Below are 22,264 nucleotides of genomic sequence, written 5' to 3'. Positions count from 1 at the left end.
GAATGCGTGTAACGCGAGGGTCACGAGAAAGTCATCCTAACATGAAGTCAGCCATGTGTGCCAGGGTACCTGTACGCAACACATGGCTGTCCTCACTCGGAAGATCACTTTCAGGATCCTCCTCCTCCTCCTCTGGCCATACACGCTGAAAGGATGACAGGCAAGCTGCATCTGTACCCTCAGCAGTGGGCCAAGCGGTCTCTTCCCCCTCCTCCTCATGCTCCTCCCCCTCCTCCTCCTCCTCTGGCCATACACGCTGAAAGGATGACAGGCAAGCAGCATCTGTCCCCTCAGCAGTGGGCCAAGCTGTCTCTTCCCCCTCCTCCTCATGCTCCTCCCCCTCCTCCTCAACGTGCTGAGATATAGACATGAGAGTGCTCTGACTATCTAGCGACATACTGTCTTCCCCCGCCTCCGTTTCCGAGCGCAAAGTGTCTGCCTTTATGCTTTGCAGGGAACTTCTCAAGAGGCATAGCAGAGGAATGGTGACGCTAATGATTGCAGCATCCCCGCTCAGCATCTGGGTAGACTCCTCAAAGTTTCCAAGGTCCTGGCAGATGGCTGCCAACCAGGCCCACTCTTCTGTAAATAATTGAGGAGGCTGACTCCCACTACGCCGCCCATGTTGGAGTTAGTATTCCACTATAGCTCTACGCTGCTCATAGAGTCTGGCCAACATGTGGAGCGTAGAGTTCCACCGTGTGGGCACGTCGCACAGCAATCGGTGCACTGGCAGATGAAACCGATGTTACAGGGTGCGCAGGGTGGCAGCGTCCGTCTTGGAGTTGCGGAAATGTGCGCTGACCCGGCGCACCTTTCCGAGCAGGTATGACAAGTGTGGGTAGCTTTTCAGAAAGCGCTGAACCACCAAATTAAAGACATGGGCCAGGAATGGCACGTGCGTGATGCTGCCGAGCTGCAGAGCCGCCACCAGGTTACGGCCGTTGTCACACACGACCATGCACGGTTGGAGGCTCAGCGGCGCAAGCCAGCGGTCGGTCTGCTCTGTCAGACCCTGCAGCAGTTCGTGGGCCGTGTGCCTCTTATCTCCTAAACTGAGTAGCTTCAGCACGGCCTGCTGACGCTTGCCCACCGCTGAGCTGCCATGCCGCGCGACACCGACTGCTGGCGACGTGCTGCTGCTGACACATCTTGATTGCGAGACAGAGGTTGCGTAGGAGGAGGAGGAGGAGGGTGGTTTAGTGGAGGAAGCATACACCGCCGCAGATAGCACCACCGAGCTGGGGCACGCAATTCGGGGGGTGGGTAGGACGTGAGCGGTCCCAGGCTCTGACTCTGTCCCAGCCTCCACTAAATTCACCCAATGTGCCGTCAGGGAGATATAGTGGCCCTGCCCGCCTGTGCTTGTCCACGTGTCTGTAGTTAAGTGGACCTTGGCAGTAACCGCGTTGGTGAGGGCGCGTACAATGTTGCGGGAGACGTGGTCGTGCAGGCCTGGGACGGCACATCGGGAAAAGTAGTGGCGACTGGGAACTGAGTAGCGCGGGGCCGCCGCCGCCATCATGCTTTTGAAAGCCTCCGTTTCCACAAGCCTATACGGCAGCATCTCCAGGCTGATCAATTTGGCAATGTGCACGTTTAACGCTTGAGCGTGCGGGTGCGTGGCGGCGTACTTGCGCTCGCGCTCAAACAGTGGCGCTAGCGACGTCTGGACGCTGCGCTGAGAGACATTGCTGGATGGGGCCGAGGACAGCGGAGGTGAGGGTGTGGGTGCAGGCCAGGAGACGGTCGTACCTGTGCCCTGAGAGGGGGGTTGGATCTCAGTGGCAGGTTGGGTCACAGGGGGAGAGGCAGTGGTGCAAACCGGAGGCGGTGAACGGCCTTCGTCCCACCTTGTGGGGTGCTTGGCCATCATATGCCTGCGCATGCTGGTGGTGGTGCCTCCCCAGCTGATCTTGGCGCGACAAAGGTTGCACACCACTGTTCGTCGGTCGTCAGGCGTCTCTGTGAAAAACTGCCACACCGTAGAGCACCTTGACCTCTGCAGGGTGGCATGGCGCGAGGGGGCGCTTTGGGAAACAGTTGGTGGATTATTCGGTCTGGCCCTGCCTCTACCCCTGGCCACCGCACTGGCTCGGCCTGTGCCCACACCCTGACTTGGGCCTACGCGTCCTCGGCCGCGTCCACGTCCTCTAGGCCTACCCCTACCCCTCAGCATGCTGTATTACCAGTAATGCAGAAACAGAACGCTGTAATTAAATGTGCCGCTTATTGGCCTGTGGTTGGAGGCTGACTTTGCTTACGGAACGCCAGGAAATAATTTGGCGCAAGCCTGCTGTAACACTTAGCTGGCTGCGTATGATTTTGTAGAACTACTACACCCAGCACACACAGACCCAGAACACTGAGCACAGTGACAGGCAGGCCAAATAGATTTTTTGTCCAAATTTTTTTAGCAAAGGCCCACTGCCTATATTAAATTAATATGTCTTCTGTCCCTGCCTCCACACTTCTGGCCCTGGGGTATGTCACTGCACTGCAGAGTGTTGCACTATTAACTGCAACACAGCGGTGATTTCAGAGCCCAGACAGAGCCAGGAAATTATTTGGCGCAAGCCTGCTGTAACACTTAGCTGGCTGCGTATGATTTTGTAGAACTACTACACCCAGCACACACAGACCCAGAACACTGAGCACAGTGACAGGCAGGCCAAATAGATTTTTTGGCCAAATTTTTTTAGCAAAGGCCCACTGCCTATATTCAATCAATAATATTAATATGTCTTCTGTCCCTGCCTAACCACCACTTCTGTCCCTGGAGTATTACTGCAGGGCGCAATGCTCTGCACGGCCGATATACCAAAAAAAAAAAAATGTGCACCACTGCAAAAAGCAGCCTCCACAGTACTGCACACGGTTAGATGTGGCCCTAAGAAGGACCGTTGGGGTTCTTGAAGCCTACAATAACTCCTAACACTTTCCCTATAGCAGCTCCAACACAATAGCACTTTCCCTCAGCTATGTCAGAACGCATCTGTGGCGAGCCGCGGGAGGGGCCGATTTTTATACTCGGGTGACACCTGATCTCGCCAGCCACTCACAGCAGGGGGGTGGTATAGGGCTGGAACATCACAGGAGGAAGTTGTAATGCCTTCCCTGTCTTTCAATTGGCCAGAAAAGCGCGCTAACGTCTCAGAGATGAAAGTGAAAGTAACCCGAACATCGCGTGGTGCTTGTTACGAGTAACGAGCATCCCGAACACGCTAATATTCGATCGAGCATCAAGCTCGGACGAGTACGTTCACTCATCTCTAATCATAATGTTTTGTAACTGGATAACCCATTTAACATTCCCTTCACTTTCAATGTATTCCTAGTTAGCTCTTAGGCTGGGTTCACACGGGTCGGATTTCCAGCGGTTTGGCCGCATCGAAAAACCATGAGAATTCCGCTGGAAAAGCGCACTTGCAAAACCTGCATCATTTCCCCATGTGTTTTGGAACAGTTTGGCCGCTGGTATTCCACTGCAGCTTTCTCTCCCCATGAGAGGAGTGAGGCCGCAGTGGAAAAAAAACAAAAACAAACGCCGCTTCCACCCTGCTTTGCCGCGACGGATTGGCCGCCCTGTGTGGACGAGATTTTTGCAAAATCTCGTCCACATGGCTGGCTAATCCTGGGATTAAGAGCTGTGGGCAGATTTGCCGCACGGGATTTCCGCGGCAAATCTGTCCCGTGTAAACCCAGCATTAGCGATGAGATAATCTAGATAAGGAATTCTATATTTTTTGACATTTTTACAATATAATTTAGACCTTACTTAACCTCAGCATGCGTCTATGTGAAGTTATTTTGGTTTGTTCTCGAGTTAGCTGTCTACAGAAGGTCCAGCAGGAAACCTCTTGTCCCAGTGGGTTATGTTTTAACTATTCTACCAGAGAATGGAGCTGCAAGAAGATCATTTACATATATCCAGTGCATTCTGTGAAGAGTAAAGAATCACTGTAAGCGGGAAGATTGCTGGGATTAGCTGAGTCTAGCTGCTCAGAGGACATCGCCAAAGCAGAGATTGGAGCTGCAGCAAGATCATTTGCATATTCCCTGTGCATTCTGGGAAGAGTAAAGAATCACTATAAGCGGGAAGATTGCTAGGATTATCCAGGTCTAGCTGCTCGGAGGACATTGCCAAACCGTGCGAGAAATTGTACACTTAGTGGTGTTTTACAAGTTATATATCTTCAATACAATTCTTGACTTTTAGAAGTGGACATCTACTGACAACATGGAAAAGGATAGATGCCATATGGTGAGCTGCAATGTATGCTATATGTTTACAGACCTACCAGAGGAAAAGCCAAACTTCATCTGCCAAAAATGTAAGCTTATGTCTCTACTGGAGGAGAAGGTGTGTAGTTTTCAGGAGAGAATAGCGACATTGAAACGTATTAAGGAAGATGAGGATTTCCTTGACAGAGTAGAAGAAAGTCTTCAAAATGTTGAAGGAAAAGAAATGTCCAGTGTACCTGCAGAAGCCGAGGAATGGAAGCATGTAATCCAAAGAAGCAAGAAGAACATGAGTCAGCCAGTACCCATACTGCTTGGGAACCTATACCAGGTTCACACGTAGGGGGAGCTGGTACAGGCTCCTGAGCAGAAGGAGAAAGAGGTACAGCAAGAAATGACTCTACCCACAAAGAGCAAAGCAGAAGAGAAAGAGGTACAGCAAGAAATGACTTTACGTTGTGAAGAAGAAAAGGAGAGTGGTGGTTGTGGGGAATTCCCTATTGAGAGGAACAGAGTCCGCTGTCTGCAGACCTGACACCTCACGAGAGGTGTGCTATCTGCCAGGTGCACAAATAAAAGATGTGTCTGATAGGCTGTCAAGACTCTTTAGTCATACAGAATACCACCCATTCCTACTAATACATGAGGGGACAAATGACATTGCAAAAAAAGAGCCTTGTAACTATCTGCAGAGACTTTGAAGACCTCAGAAAGAAGGCGAAGGAACTGGGAGCACAGGTGGTCTTCTCATCAATCCTCCCAGTGGATGGCCATGGAATAAGAAGATGGAACAGGATTATAGAGGTGAACAACTGGCCGCGTTGATCATGCCGTCAGCAAATATTTGGATTCCTAGACCATGGAGTGAATTACCTATATAATAGACTGCTTGCTAGAGACTGGTTGCACCTTAGACAAACAGGTAAGCATATATTTGGTGGGCGCGTTGCTTCACTCATTAGGAGAGATTTAAACTAGAACTATATGGGAAGGGAAGTGAAAGGCCAGGTAAACATATACAGCTAATTAATACAATTGAGAACCTCGCTATTAGAAGTGGAAAGGAAAAACAAAGACAACAAATTCAGAAGAAAAGTAGAGGAACAAGAGACACCGATCACAAACTAAAATGCTTCTACACAAATGCACAGAGCATGGGAAACAAACAAGGAGAATTGGAGCTTCTAATACAGGAAAAGTAATATGATGTCATAGGCATCACGGAAACTTTGTGAAATGATACACATGATTGGAATACAAGGCTTGAAGGATACAACTTTTTTTTTAATAAGAAACAGACCAAAAAAGGAGGAGGTATTGCGTTGTATGTTGGGAAAACATTAATCTCCACAGAGATTCAAGGTTCAGAGCATGGTAGTTGTATACAAACTGTTTGGGTAAGAATACAAGGAGAGAACAACAGAAAGGACAACATTGTAGGCATTTACTATAGGCCGCCTGGACAAGCAGAAGAGAATGATGAACTCTTTCTATATCAGATGGCCAAGCTTTCACAAAGGCATGACATAGTGATCTGGGAGATTTTACCTATCTGGACATGTGTTGGGAATCTCTTTCAGGTAAAAGTAATGGATCCAAGAAATTTTTATCCGCTCTTGCTGACAACGTTATCTTCCAAAAGATAGAAGAGAAAACAAGAAGATCTGCTATCTTGGACCTAATTCTCTTTAAATGCTTCCCATTCTTTCCTCTTTCAGGGATTGTTAATAGAAATGAGCGAACGTACTCAGTAAGGGCGATTTCTCAATCGAGCACCGCGATGTTCGAGTACTTCACTACTCGGGTGAAAAGTACTCGGGGTCGCCATGGGAGGCGCGGCGAAGCGGGGGGTAGCAGCGGGGAACAGGGGGGAGCCCCCTCTCTCTCCCTCCCCCCCCCCCACTACCCTCTGCAACCCCCCGCTCACCCACAGCGCTCCCGAGTACTTTTCACCCGAGTAGTGAAGTACTTGGAAATCGCGGTGCTCGATTGCGAAATCGCCCTTACCGAGTACGTTCGCTCATTTCTATTAACAATCCCTGAAAGAGGAAAGAATGGGAAGCATTTAAAGAGACCAGGATGGATGAACAGAAAACTTGCACACGTTAAAATTGAAAAAAAAATTTGTTTATCAAATGGAAAGAGGGGGGAATATCTAGAAAAGAGAATAATGCGGTCTGCTGAAACTGTAGGACAAGTGTCAGAAAAGCTAAAGCTAATAATAAATTAAGGCTTGAAACAAAGGCCCAAAGCAATAAAAGAAGATTTTAGGGGTATGTCAAAAGCAAAAGAAAAGCCAAAGATAGTATTGGATAGTTACAAGATGAAAATGGTGAATTGGTTAAGAATGATGTTGAGAAGGCCGAACTTTTAAATTCCTCTTTTGTATCTGTTTTCTCCCGGAAATTAGATGGAGCATTAACTGATCTTCCATTGCTATTGGGGCAATAAAGGAATGCAGGCTATCTATAAGCAGAGAGATGGTGAGGGAACACTTAGCTAACTTAAATGAATTCAAGTCTCAAAGTCCAGATGAATTATATCCTAGGATACTAAAGGAAGCAGCAGAAGTAATTGCTGAACCACTCGCCATAATCTCTGAAAATTCCTGGAGAACAGAAAAAGTCCCAGAAGATTGGAAAAGGGCAAATGGCCTGTGAGCCTGACTTCTATACCGGGAAAGATCTTTGATAAATTATTAAACACTATGCATGCAAGTACTTGGATGAAAATAGAATGATTAACCAGAGCCAGCATGGGTTTGTAACAAACAAGTCATGCCAGACGAATCTAATTTCCTTCTATGACAGAATCACCGACTGGGTTAATCAGGAAAATGTGGTAGATATAGTAGATCTTGTTGTTTAGTAAAACATTTGGCAAAATATCTCTTACCATACTTAAAGAAAAAACTACCAAATATGAGATTGACAAGGCAACTGTTAGGTGGATTCACAACTGGCTGAGTAATCAAACTGAAAGAGGGGTCATAAATGACTGCACATCCAAGTGGAAGAATGTATCAAGTGGAATACCACAAGGTCCTGTCCTAGGCTCAGTGTTGTTCAACATTTTTATACATGATCTGGAAGAGAGAATTGATGGCAAACTGATCAAATTTGCCGACGACACAAATCTAGGAGGGATAGTTAACATTAGGGAAAAGAGAGAGAGTATTCAAAAAGATCTAGAAAAGCTTCCACAGTGAGCAAATTCCTAAATCTGGGCAAGAAAAATGAAAAAAGCACATACAGAATGAGAGGAAGTGGACTAAGCAGCACCAGAACATGTGAAAAAGACTTGGGTATACTAATAGATCATAGACTGAACATGAGTCAACAATGTGATGCAGCAGCCAAAAAGGCAAACAATTTTGGGATGTATTAAGAGAGTCTAGATCATGTGAGATCATTATCCCCCTCTACTCTTCCTTAGTCAGACCTCATCTGCAATATGGGGTTCAGTTCTGAACACACCACTTTAAAAAGACAGAGACGAACTGGAGCAAGTTCAGAGAAGAGCTACCAAGATGGTGAGCGGTCTGCAAATCATGTCCTATGGGGAACAGTTAAAGGATCTGGGAATGTTTAGCTTGCAAAAAAGAAGGCTGAGAGGAGACTTAATAACTATCTACAAATATTTGAAGGGCTGTCACAGTGCAGAGGGATCAGCCCTATTGTCATTTGCACAAGGAAAGACTAGAAGCAATGGGATGAAACTGAAAGGGAGGAGACACAAATTAGATATTAGAAAAATCTTTCTGTCAGTGAGGGTGATCAATGAGTGGAACAGGTTACGATGGGAGGTGGGGAGTTCTCCTTCAATGGAAGTGTTCAAACAAAGGATGGACAAATATCTGTCTGGGATGATTTAGTGAATCCTGCATTGAGCAGGGGGTTGGAACCGATGACCCTGGAGGTCCCTTCCAATACTACCATTCTATGATTGTTGGTTCTCACTGTGGCTTTTTCATTGCTTTAGAGAGACCTAATCAATGTGTGGGTACTCCTACTCCCCTCTGTGCTTTCCAAAGCTTATCATGCTCAATGCAGACAAAAGCCTTAGTGTAATCAATGAAGCATAAGTAGAGCTTCCAAAAAGAAGACAGAAAAGACAACAACAATTTCCTGAACGCCTGATGCATGAGTCACACCAGCTGCTCTAACCAGTCCCGAGAGCTACTAACATTACTATGCCATATAATCTGGAGCACCTGTACATGGCCAAAGGATTGGTAAAGATCAGTTTTCATCCCACTGCCTAAGAAGGGTGATGTCAAGGACTGTGGAAACTATAGAACAATAACTCTAATTCCCCATGCCAGCAAAGTGCTTCTGAAAACCATTTAGAAGTGCTTGGACAATATCCTTGACTAGGAACTTCCTGATGAAAATGCTGGATTCCGCAAAGGCAGAGGGGCCACATTACAAACCTGCTGTAGAGGGGCCACATCCCAAACCTGGATCATGGAGAAGGCAAGAGGCTATCAGAAGAAACAGCAGTATCATTCACTAAACCACACAACTTTGCCAATCAGTTTAAACAATGAGCCAATTTGTGGTAAACCCATGTCAGAATGGTATTTTGCCTCCCTTGAAGCCACCCTGTGGCTGATACATGTAAGCTCACCCTTCAGAAGGTTCCTTATGGCATTCAGTTTGTGGGAAGAACTATGGAAAACTACAGATCCCAAAACCCCCAAATACAGACCCTGTGCCAGACTCTTCCCCCTAAATAGGGACCCAAGCTGCTTGACCAAACCGATTCTTTTTGGTCGAAACGTTACGTTTGTTTGATATGGAGGAATAAAGAATTTTGAAGATTTTTTGCACCACTGCATGCCATGCTGCCACAACTTTTCTTTGCTATGCATGGATCACTCTTTGAGTGTGATTACTCAGCTAGTCGTGAATCCACCTAACATTTGTCTTGTTCATCCTATAGTTGGACATGTTTTCGATAAGGATGGTATAGGATACTTTGTCAAATGGTTAAGTAAAATCAAGATGCACTTTATCTACCGCATTTCCCTGATCAGCCCAGTCTGATTGTGTCATAGAAGGAAATTAGATTAGTCTGGCATAATTTGTTTGTTACAAACCCATGCTGGCTCTGATTAAGTACTCCACTTTCATCCAAGTTCTTGCATAGATGCAATTTAATAATTTGTTCAAAGATCTTTCCCAGTATAGAAGTTAGGCTCACAGGCCTGTAGTTACCTGGGTCCACCTTATTCTGTTTTTTGAAGATAGGGACAACATTTGCCCTTCTCCAATCTTCTGGGACTTATGCTGTTCGCCAAGATTTTTCAAAGATTACAGTGAGTGGTTCAGAAATTACCTCTGCGGCTTTCTTGAGTATTCTAGGGCAGTGGTTCCCAAAGTTTTTCAGCCATTCAGCCCTTTTTTAAACAAAAGTTTCTAGTGGAGCCTCAAGAAATGTTCAGAAGGTGTGGTCAGGGGGCGTGGCTTATCACAACATGATTTTTACCTCCGTCGTTATAAAAAAGGACATGGCCGTTTAAAAAAAAAAAAAGAAACAGAGAGGAACCCTGAAGCATTGGATGGGCTATTGAGATACATTATATTTAAAATTAACATGCTGCGGAATTAAATCCCGCACCACATGTCAATATTCACATGGGTTTTGCGCAGATTTTTTCCACAGCGTGTGGATGAGATTTTTAAAACCTCATCCACTTTGCTGCTACAGCTACTCTAAATTCTGCAGCAAATCCACCCCATGTAGTAATAGTAATCCCCTATATTAGTGGCCACAGTAGTGATAGCGTGCCCCACTGCAGCACCAGTAGTAATAGCGCTCCCTATTGCGGCCCCAGTAGTGATAAGGCGCCCCACTGCAGACCCAGTAGTAATAGCACCCCCTATTGCAGTCCAAATAGTGATAAAGTCCCACCACTGCGGCCCCAAAAGTGAAAACGCTCCCCCCGCTCTGGTCCCAATAGTGATAGCGCCGCCCATTGAGGTCCCAATAGAAATATTGTACCCCACTGATGCCCCAGCAGTAATAGGGTCCCTCGCTGTCGCTATGCTCTTCCGATGCAAGGAGAGGAAGGAGTTAAGATTACTTACTACACACAGCCTTCCCTGTCTCTGCTGTACCAGAGCTCACAGACAGTAGCGATGGAAGGCAGTGAAATAGGAAGTTGCTTAACCCCTTCCTTTACCTGAAGTTGGAGGTTTAGCAGTGCCACTTACAATAGGGGCGATTGGACCCTTTTGGAGTCCCGGGCCCGGGGTGGTTGCCCCAATTATAATCCGCCATTGGTCTCCGCTTTACTCACAGCTGTAGCAGTGTTGGGACATCTTGTACTTCGAAATGAATGTATAGGACCTGCGGTTCTGCATAACAACATGGATCACATGACTGGAGCCGGTCATGACGTAATCCTCACTGCTATGTGACCGCAGGTCCTAGACCTTCATTTTTCTCATTACACTCTGTCTGGAAACCGCTACAGTTGTGAGTAGAGCGGGGACCAATACTCTCTGTCAGAGCCCCTGATAATCACTCACGGAGCCCCACACTTTGGGAAACCATATCCTAGGATGTAAAATCACAGAAGGAGAATATACAAACAGACAAAAAACATCAAAGTGGCCATAAACCTACAGATATTATACAGTGACTAAATGACAACTCAGGAAGATCATACACATGTATATTTAGGAACATAATCTTTCATCCTTAGGGAGAGCACCTAGAACAGTGTTGGCGAACCTATGGCACACGTGCCAAAAGGCGGCATGCAGAGGCCACCCTGCTGGCACACGCTGCCGTCGGCTGCTCACCATGGTAGTGAATGCCAGCTGGGGCTGCAGCTCCTCTGCCGGTATTTACTCAGCGGCGCTGCTAGCTGCGCTTACACACTGTGACTTCGATGTGCTAGAGCAGGGGGAGGAGGCGTCTGGTAGCACACTGACATCACAGTGTGCCACTGGGATCAGTGCTGCTAGCAGCGCCGAGAAGGGGTGCTTCCATGAGGAGGAGAGAGTAGGTATATGGGTCTCAGGGGGCACTATAACTACTTGTGGCCGTGGTGGCATGTCACTATTACTACTGGGGGCCGCTGTGGGCTGTCACTATTACTACTGGGGCTACTGTGGGATGTCACTATTACCACTTCGGGCTCTTGTGTAATGTCACTATTACTACTTGGCGCAGCTGTGTAATGTCACTATTACTACTGGGGGCCAATGTGGGATGTCACTATTACTACTGGGGGCTGCTGTCTGATGTCACTATTAGTACTGAGGGCTGCTGTGGGATGTCACTATTACTACTGGAAGCCACTGCATGGTGTCACTATTATTACTGGGGGCCAATGTGGGATGTCACTATTATTACTGGGGGCCACTGTGGGATGTCACTATTACCATTTGAGGCCGCTGTGGGATGTCACTATTACTACTAGGTGCCATTGTGGGATGTCACTATTACTACTGGGGGCCGCTGTGGGATGTCACTATTACTACTAGGTGCCACTGTGGAATGTCACTATTACTACTGGGGGCCGATGTGGGATGTCACTATTACTACTAGGTGCCATTGTGGGATGTCACTATTACTACTGGGGGCCGATGTGGGATGTCACTATTACTACTGGGGCCGCTGTGGGGTGTCACTGTTATTACTACTGGGGCCACTGTGGAAGGTCACTATCACCGCTGAGACCACTGTGGGGGTCACTATTACTGCTGTGGCTACTGTGGGGGGGGGGGGGGGGTCACTATTACCATTGGGGTGGCTTTGGGAGGGGAGGTGTCACCGTCATCGCTGGGGCTGCCCAAAAACAAAGAGTTTATCACAGTTACAGCTGATGATTAGCAGTTCCTGTCACACAGTTATAATGAAGGTGATGAAAGTTCAGCCCCGACTGTATACTCGTGGTCTGTAGCTTATTCAGGTGAATACAGGAGTTAATAATAATACCTCTCAGCAGGCAGAGATGGTACTAACAATAGATACTCATGTATTGTGCTGTTGCAACATGGGATTGAGAGCTCAGAAGAGTGGAAGACAAAGCAGGGACAAATCTTATTATCAAGATAATGCCTGGTAAGCAGACAGAAGACTTCACTGCATGGAAGGAACTGCAATGTCCAAAGGTGATACTCAGAGACATTAAGAGCACAACAATAAAGCAGACGAGGGGTACAGGGATGAGAAAAGGTGTTTCTTGCCGGAGTGGTGCTTTAAGGTAAAGATGGAAACATTTTTTTTAATTATATAACTTTCAGCCATGTTTTTAGCTTTTGAAATTTCACTTTTAGTGTTTAAGTTTGGCTTGATGAGTGGTGAAGCTTAAAAAAAAAGATCAAGATTAAGCAAAAGCGGACCTTGATAATTTTCCCCAAGGACTTAATTTAATGCATATGTGTCGAACTTAAGGTCCCAGACCGAATCCAGCCTTCTACCTCATTTACAGTCTCACAATTACAATCAGCCCTTTGAAGGCAACCATAACGCTGATGTGACCCGCGGTGAAACTGAGTTTGACACAACTAATCTAATGTCTGTGGCCAGCGGTAATCCTGCCATCTCCACCGGCCTCATCACAAAAGAAGAAGACATCTAATAAGACTGAAGACAAGAGCTTCACAGCCCTTCTACAGATCAGAGGGACATCTCCATCTACCTGATGGTCCTGTGGAAGAAGAGGACGGGGACATCTCTCTGGTGGGCTTCTCTTACTGGATGGAACTGCAGGAAACACAGACGGACACTAAAGTCATTCTCTACATACAGATAATAAAGTCCCCGTGTATTTAGTCCTGTCTATTACCTTGTGATGGGAGCGGCCGGCGGGTCACCATCATGGCCTCCTTGTACAGATCCTTGTGTCCTTCTAAATACTCCCACTCCTCCATGGAGAAATAGACAGCGACATCCTGACACCTTATAGGAACCTGACAACACAATATACAGTCATCACCCAGAAGCCTCCAGTGCTGTTACTGTATAATGTCCCAGCATTCCCTGCAGCATCACCTCTCCAGTCAGCAGCTCCATCATCTTGTTGGTGAGTTCTAGAATCTCCTGTACATTGATGTCCTCATGTATCAGGAGGTGAGGTGGGGGCCCCTTGGTTGGGCTCAGGGGTCTTCCCCATCCATCACGCACAGGGGCCCGACAGCCATCACTAGAGGTCTTCTTCACTACTGTGCAATCCTGTATATGGGAAGACATTAATCCCTTAGTGACGGAGCCAAATTTTGGAAATCTGATATGTGTCACTTTAACATAGAATAACTCTGTAAAGGTTTTGCATATCCAAGTGATTCTGACATTGTTTATTGTTTTTTTCGCCACATGTTGTACTTCATTTAGCTGGTAAAAATAGACCGATAATATTTGTGAATATTTATTAAAAGGGCCAAAATTGGGAAAATTTTGAAAAAAAAATATTTTTTCACATTTTCAACAGTAATATCTCAAATATGTACAAACATACCGTACAAATCTTTGCCAAGATATATATTTCCATCTGTTTACTTTATTTTGGATGCACATTTAAAAACAATGCTTTCCTACACCAAGCTAAGATTGTAAAGGCTCATAGGTGTCAGAATGATAGGTACCCCCCACAAATGACACAATTTTAAAAACTACACCCCTTAATGTATTCACTGAGGGGGGTCATAAGTATTTTGACAACACAGTTTTTTTCCAGGAGTTAATGCAATTTAGTGGAGAAAAAATAAAATTTCGTATTTTTGCAAATATGTCATTTTAAAGCCATTTTTTTTTTCTAAAGCGCACATGATAATGAGGGTTAATCCCAAAATGGATTCCCCTGTTTGCCCTGTGTTAAGAGACATACTCATTGTGGCCCTAATATGTCGTATGCACAACGGGGCCCAAACGGAAAGGAGCAGCCAGTGGTTTTCAGAACAGACATTTTGCTTAAAGGTATTTGAGGCCCCATTGCCCACTTGTAGAGCTCTTTAGTGGCCAAAACGATGGCGAACCCCCATAAATTGCTAAATTTTGAAAACTAGACCCCTTAACGAATTAATCTAGGGGTATATTGCATATTCTGATACAACAGTTTATTACTGAATCTAAGCAAAGCAGAAGTAAAAAAATTATGATATTCATTTTTTTGGCAATCGTGTCATTTTAAAATACAGTGTCTTTTGTACATCAAACATATAAATGAAGACTTGCACCCAAAATTGAACCCCCTGCTGGCACCCAAAATGGAACCCCCTGCTGGTCCCTTGTTCATAAACATACCCATTGTGTCCCTGATCTTATGTTCGTATGCACAACGGGGCCCAAATCGAAAGGAGCATTACACTTCAACTGTTTTTAACTTGTACGTGATCACATGACCGGAGACCGCTCACCACGGCCCTCAGTTATTGCTCCAGGCTCTCGGCTACTTTTAGTAGCCATGAGCAAGGAGTCTTTAAATTTCCCAGGTCCTCCTTAACTTCTGCGCTTACGTCCACCATTTTACCAATGGGTGCATGTGCCGAAGTTGGGGAAAGATCACGCCGAAGGACATTGCCGGAGGCCTTAGGTAAGTAACTTCACCTCCCCCCTAATGGAATAGATCCATGACGGCAGGTGAAATTAAAACTTTTTTATATTTACGTGATCGCCATTATCCATTGGATAGCAGCGATCACGTGACCAGGGACCGCTTACCGTGAAATTTTTAGGCTCTCGGCTACGTTTGGTAGCCAGGAACAGGGCAATTTTAAGTTACCCCGGCTATGGATTGGCTTTTGCACATGGGTCCACCATTTTGGCGCAGAAGCCTGCGTAAGGTCCGCGGATAAATCCGGAGGCCTTAGGTACGTAATTTCATCCTCCTTCATGAATATGATCCTTGAGGGGAGATGAAACGTAAACTTTTTTTCTACACTTTTTTTAACTTTACATGATCGTAGTTATCCATTGGATAACAGTGATCATGTGACGGGGAACCACATACCACAGCCTTCCATGAAATCTCAAGGGTCTTGGTTACGTTTGATAGAAAGGAGCAGGGAGATTTTAAATTACCCAGGTAATCCATTTTCCAAATGCGTCCGCCACATCGGCGACGGCGCGTGCGCAGAAGCCAGGGTAAATTCCAGGGATGAATCCAGGGGCCTTAGGTACATAATTTCATCCTCCCTTACAGATATGATCTGTGAGGGTAGTTCAAATGTACATTTTTTAAATCTTTTTTTTACCTTTTTTTGCTTTTTTTACTTTAAATGATCGCTGTTATCCCCGTTGGATAACAGTGATCACGTCCCCGGGAACGGCATACAGCGGTCCTCGATCACATCTCGTTGCTCCCAGCTACACATTGTAGCCAGGAGCACGGGATTTTAAATTTCCCTGGGCACGAGCTCCTCTGGGCGCGCGCCCAACGTATGATGTCGGTTGCGCATACACCAAAGGGGATGTCAGGTCCTGGAAGACGGAACATCGTGGAGGACAGGGGTGAGTATTTTCACCTCCCCTCATGGATCTGATCTATTAGGGAAGCTAAAACTTTAACTTAATTTGGGGCGTGGCCAGCGACCAAGATGGACGGTCGCGTGTGAGTGAAGCTCCCCAGGGGATCCAAGAATCCTGTGTTTATCCTGGCCTAACATCCTTAACTCACCCGCCGGACAAGCTGAGAACCTCCCGCCGACCCTGCTGCGGTGGCTGGCCCGTGCTGAGAAGCCCACCTCCCCCGGAGCGACCAGCGCCCGACGGGCGCGAGGCGGGGGGCAGGCCGCGCGCCAACACCCCTACATAGCCGCCTGTGACACTGGGCTTGCGACCGGCGCCTGACGAGACCCGCTGAATTACGGCTGAGCGCCGCTACTTACCTCCGTGAGCGCCCCATCTCCCGCCGGAAGATCTGTGCCGGCTGGCGCGGGGAAGAGCCGGTCCGAGCGCTGACACCCCTTCACTGCCGTCTGTAATCCTGAGCCCGGGGTCGGAGCCGGGCACATCCAGCTGGACATCGGCTGCGCGCTGCTTCCTGCCTCTCCCGGTGTGCGGGGGGGTGCTCTGCCTCTCGCCTGACCTCCGGACCGGCGGAACATTACCGCAGCTGACTGAGCACTGAGCGGGAACAAGGCTGTGTGCCGACACCCCTTCACTGCCGCCTACAATCCCGTGCCAACGACCGGCAGACCCCGCCGCAACCTCAGTGCAGACTGCTCTATACCTCCGCTGATACCCGGCGGGTGTTCCTCCCCCCTCGCCTCCAAACTCCGGAGCGTCTTGCGGAGGTCTAGAAAAAACCGGAACGACCCCGCTCCAACACCCCCGACGCTGCCGCCGCTGTCCTCGGCCCTGCGGCCGGCGCCGGATGAGTCCTGCCGGATCTCCACTACCCACCTCTCCCTGCCTCTGCTGATGACCGGAGGACGCTCCCGCTCCCCGCTTGAGAACCTGCTCCCGGGGGGAGCCGAGAGAGTGCTGAATCGAGCACCTGCACCCCTTCACTGCCAGCTCCAGGTACGTCTGACACAGAGCCAATTCCACCTCCTGCCGGAGCTGGCCTGCGACCGGCGCCTGACAAGTCCCACTGGACTTCCGCCACCTACTTCTCCCTGCCACCTACCGCCGACCGGGGGTCACCCCGCTCCCCGCCATAAGACCCGCGCAGCTGAGGAGAGCCGTACCGCGCGCCACCACCCCTTCGCCGCCGGCCCTGGGTACGCCGTGCGCCGCCCTCTGCTTCTACCTGCGCTGGGGAAGCGCTCCACTTTCTACCCGATCTCCGGACCGACAGGCCAGATTAGCCAGAAGGCGACCACAACACCTGCATAGAATACCCGGCCGTTCGGGATTCCCAGCTAAAGAGACCCACGGCGCTGAAACCCAGCCGGAACATCTCCTGAGACTCCAGCTCCGGGGAGCCGTCAAAAGTAAGCGGACAACGGGGGAGGGGGGGATAACTTGGGAGGCCTCGTCAGACCACATATAGATACCGGGTGGACCCCCCCTCCACGTTGACACCGACAGCCATTTTGTGACTACGACTGAAGGGGCAGAGGGCTAATACAGGCTCTCCATTAGACGGCAACATAACTTGAGACATCTCAAATACCTTGTCAAACACAACTAGAGCGACCTCCCTGCCCCAACTAACCGGTCCGGGACTGGCGACACTGGCTCCACGAATAATCTGCATTTGAAGCTGCATCTACAAGGCAACATTGTTGTACTCTTTACTTATCAAATATACTACGGCTAAACAAGCCCGACGCCACTAAATCTAAACGATTACCTGGGACTTTACACTGAACCGTAGAATGACCCCCAAGACCCATAAGGGAGTAACACGGCCAGTCTCACTAAATTAAACAAGACAACACTGTGGTGCCGGCGAGGGTCTCACTAACTACACAGATTACATAACTACCCACCATGGGCACCCGCGCTAAAGGTGGCAACGCCGCAGAGAGACTTAAAGAATTCTCTCGCACTGAGGGAACTGAACATACACCACGCTCGTCCCGGTCCACACAAGCCAGAGATAATGAAACCGACTCGGGGCAAAACTCAGAACCTACACTGCGTCAATTACTAGAAGCCATAAACACCTGCAGATCCTCCCTGACTGGGAAAATAGATGAAGTTAAATCAGACGTCACCTTATTACGACAAGATCTACAAAATATACGGGGCAGGATGCATGAAATGGAAGACCGTATCTCTAGTGTAGAAGACACCCTACATCCGCTCCCCAAAGCGGTCCAAAAAGCCGCGAGGCAGGCAGAATTTTGTCAATCCAAAACAGACGACCTGGAGAACCGGCTACGCCGCAACAATGTACGCATAATAGGCCTCCCAGAGAGAGTCGAAGGCTCTCAACCAGAATCATTCGCAGAAAACTGGCTTATAACTACGTTAGGCGAGGACGCTTTTTCGGCCTCCTTTACAGTAGAAAGAGCCCACCGAGTCCCGACTAAACCACCAGCACCAGGCGCCCCGCCGCGTCCATTTCTGGCAAGAATCTTGAACTGTAGGGACCGGGACGCAATACTGCGGCAGGCCAGACTGAAAGGTCCCCTTAAATATAACAACGCGGCAATCTCTATTTTCCCTGATTTTTCAGCGGATTTACAAAAACAGAGAGCCTCTTTTATGGAGATCAAGAAGAAGCTCAGAGATAGAGGCATCCCATACTCCATGGCATACCCTGCTCGCCTACGGATTGTGGCAAATGATAAAGTGACCTTTCTACAGTCCCCGGCTGAAGCCATGGAATGGCTTCGTATGCATCCGGTGTCGTCCGAGGCTAAGTAACACTCATGCACTAATTGAGGATAATGTAAATTCTTTTCCTAAAATGTACTTAGACCCATGATCCACTGGCTTATTGGTGATACCACAAAGAACAAACCGAGGAGCCACACTCCTCTCCTAGTCTCATGCCGCCTCCGAGGCACGGGCCGGCGACCCGGCAACCGCCATAGCGGCAATAGCCCACGACTTGATGTCCGGAATCAATCCCCTATAGGCCAGCGGAATATCCCCCACTCACAACAACAGCTACTCTCCACTAGATTGTAGCTTATCTTTTTCTTAGTCACCCGCGATATATTTGTGTTAAGCGGAATGGCAAATGTTAACTGTTTATACTGCTATAAAAGTGTATTAGTTATGTTACAAGCAAACCTGTGCTGGTACAATCTTCCTCCCCCAACGCAAAAAACATGCTCATATTATTTGAAACACCCGGTCAAGTCACATGTCATGATATTTCCCAATGTCGTTGACTTGCCTTAGCTGGAACGTGAGAGGCCTGGGCACCGCTAACAAGCGCAAAGCAGTCTTTTCCTACATTAAGCGATTCAGCCCACACATTGTGGGCCTGCAGGAGACCCACCTCACCATAGATAGAGTTGACTCTCTTAAAAAACCATGGGTGCAATGGGCATGCCATTCTCTCCACACCTCTCTCTCCAGAGGGGTTTCTCTCCTTATACACAAATCACTAAGATGGAACCCCATAAACACCAAAAAAGATCCTGACGGTAGATTCATATTTGTTCACGCCGAAATTGACTCCAGACCCTACGTCATCATATGCATCTACAACCCACCTCACAACAACCTTCACCTCATACAGGCTGCGATAGCATTCGCGCATCAGTTCCCATCGGCATATGTCATCTGCATGGGAGACTTTAACAGGGTAATGGACCCAAATAAAGACAGATTTCACCTGTCTTCAGGACCCCACACCTCAGTTGACTCCCCAATGCAACAGCTCTTTGAAAGCGTGGGCTGGGTAGACCTTTGGCGATCGAAACACCCTGACACCCTCGAATACACATGCCACTCTACAGGCCATAACACGCTGTCAAGAATAGATTATATACTATCCTCCTCAACATTGGCACTGCACACAACGGATATAACACACTGCCCGAGAGGCATATCTGACCACAGCCCAATATTACTAACACTTAAATTTCCTAATCTTAAACTCACCCCCACTTGGAAAATACATCCTTTTTGGCTCAAACTCCTAAAAACCCAAGATCAAACTCCAACACACATAACAATGTTTCTAGACGCCCACGAGAATAACACTCATTACGCCCTAAAGTGGGACACCTTTAAGGCTTACCTTAGAGGTTGCCTTAAATCGGCCATATCCTACATCAAAAAATCAACATCCGAAATTGATAAAGAACTCGAGATTCAAACATCAGAAGCTGAAAAAATCTACATCTCCAACCCCACAGACTCCAACAGGGTAAATTGGCTTAGCCTAGCCCGCCTATATAAACACCAGATATACGAAAAAACTAAACGCAAATTATTCTTTACGAAGCAGCATTATTTTGAATTGGGCAACCAATCAAGCCATCTACTGGCGAATTTAATTAGACAGGAGAACCAAGCCAACACGATCCTAAAAATTAAAAATACACAGGGCACAGAACTCACAGATGCACAATCTATAACAGCTGGTTTCAAAGAATATTATGCAGACCTCTATAGGTCATCCTCGCATACATCTCTCCCTGATATCCTTAACTACCTACAGGATCTAACATTCCCAACACTATCCGCTGAACAAATAGAACAGCTAGAAGCCCCAATAACAGCTGAAGAAATTCAATTAACTATTAATGACATGGCACCCAATAAGTCCCCCAGACCTGACGGCCTCCCAATAGAAATATACCGGAGATACAGCGACCAACTAATCCCACTCTTACACGAAACTCTACACCAGGCCCAACTGGAAAAATCCCTTCCTCCTTCCCTATATGAAGCGTCTATCATAGTCCTCCTAAAACCTGACAAAGACCCGACGGACTGCAATTCCTACCGCCCCATTTCACTAGTAAATGTGGATTATAAAATCCTAACCAAAATTCTGGCCACTAGACTGAACCAAGTAATTTTATCTATCATACACCCTGATCAAACAGGCTTCATGCCAGGCAAATCCACTACGATTAATATCCGCAAAGTACAAACGGCCATTCAGCTAGGCAGACAATACAACATGCCATGGGCCCTTGTGTCATTGGACATGAAAAAAGTATTTGACTCCCTAGAGTGGAACTTCTTAGAAGCCTGTCTATCCCGTTTCGGGTTTGGCCCCAAATTCAGACAATGGATTAACATTATATATAAATCCCCGAAGGCTAATGTGGTAGTAAATGGCATCCCCTCGGCAGAATTCCCGCTCACGAAAGGCACCCGCCAAGGATGTCCCCTATCTCCAGCTCTATTTGCTATAGCCATTGAAGCCTTGGCAATCCGTCTAAGATCCTCTACCAATGTAACGGGCATTAAATGGGGGGGGATTGAAAGTAAAGTGAGCCTCTATGCGGACGACACTATCCTTTTCCTATCAAACCCTGACACCTCCTTCTCTCAAGCTATGACCCACATAAATAAATTCTCCCAATTCTCCGGTCTCTACATAAATTGGACCAAATCCACAATTATGTACACGAACATTAACCCTAAAATCGATCCCCATGTTGCCAGATATGACCTGGCAATAGTCACTAGGTTTAAATATCTGGGGATAATTATGTCACGCGAATATCACAACGCCATAGAAGACAACATCATTCCTCTACAAGAAACCCTAAAATACAAATTCAAGAAATGGGCCAAATTACCGCTATCCGTAGCGGGCCGTATAAATCTGGTCAAAATGGCTATCCAGCCTAAATGCCTATACATATTACAACATATGCCACTACAGGTCCCCAAACGGTACTTTCAATCATTTAACTCTCTCATTACATCATTTGTATGGAACTCCACTCGCTCTAAACTGAGCCTTACAACGTTGCAAAGGCCGAAGGATCGAGCTGGGATGGCCCTCCCAGATCTCCGATTGTACTACCTGGCAGGACAACTGAGAAACATTCAGTCGTGGTTCCGACCCCAAGAAATGCCCACGGCAGACCGCTATCTGGCGAAACAAGTAAAGGGCAATAATTTACTAAACTACTTAGAATTTCCAGAATGTACAATTTCTTCTGAAATCCTACCATTACATAGGTTGGCGCTCAGTGTCTGGAAAGAAGCCAAAACACTCCAAAGGTTCCAAGATGTGGTGTCAGACCTTCCCCTTTGGAACAACCCTGGCCTGATAGCCCTACTCTCCATTCCAGACACTCACTATTGGACCAACCTTGGTATCACCACACTAGGAGACATATATAAGGGCGGAATATTTCCTACATTCACCCAGCTACGCGAGCAGCTCCAAAACCCGCATCTGCAATTATTCAGGTTCTTCCAGCTAAGGCATGCATTGAACACTCAATTCCCTCCGACCTCCACCCAAATTTCAAAGTTCCCTACGATTGGCATACTAAAATCGCAAGGCCCTAAAGGTTTGATCTCGTCCCTTTATACACATTTACTATCAGCAAAACTAAACTCCAACCCACTCCCCATCTTCGACAAATGGAAAAACTACATCCCATCCTTAACACCTGAAGAATGGGAAGAAATAGAAGAATCCCATCTCCTGCCATAAACAACAAATTGATCCAACTGTATA

General features: G+C 47.3%; 1 protein-coding gene across 1 annotated transcript in view; it reads right to left on the bottom strand.

Annotated features, from left to right (window-relative positions):
- Positions 1-22,264, bottom strand: part of LOC136629104 (zinc finger protein 585A-like) — a 65,593-nt gene that overhangs the window by 22,553 nt on the left and 20,776 nt on the right. The window contains exons 6-8 of the mRNA XM_066605239.1: positions 13,255-13,434; positions 13,049-13,172; positions 12,902-12,966 (exon numbers count right to left, since the gene is read on the bottom strand). Coding sequence (XP_066461336.1) covers positions 12,902-12,966; positions 13,049-13,172; positions 13,255-13,434 — 369 coding nt within the window. The remainder of the gene's footprint in view (positions 1-12,901; positions 12,967-13,048; positions 13,173-13,254; positions 13,435-22,264) is intronic.

The sequence above is a fragment of the Eleutherodactylus coqui genome, chromosome 5 (genome assembly GCF_035609145.1).
Source record: "Eleutherodactylus coqui strain aEleCoq1 chromosome 5, aEleCoq1.hap1, whole genome shotgun sequence".
NCBI lineage: Eukaryota > Metazoa > Chordata > Amphibia > Anura > Eleutherodactylidae > Eleutherodactylus > Eleutherodactylus coqui.
Note: the sequence above shows the minus strand (reverse complement) of the source record. Positions and strands in the feature narration are given on the sequence as shown.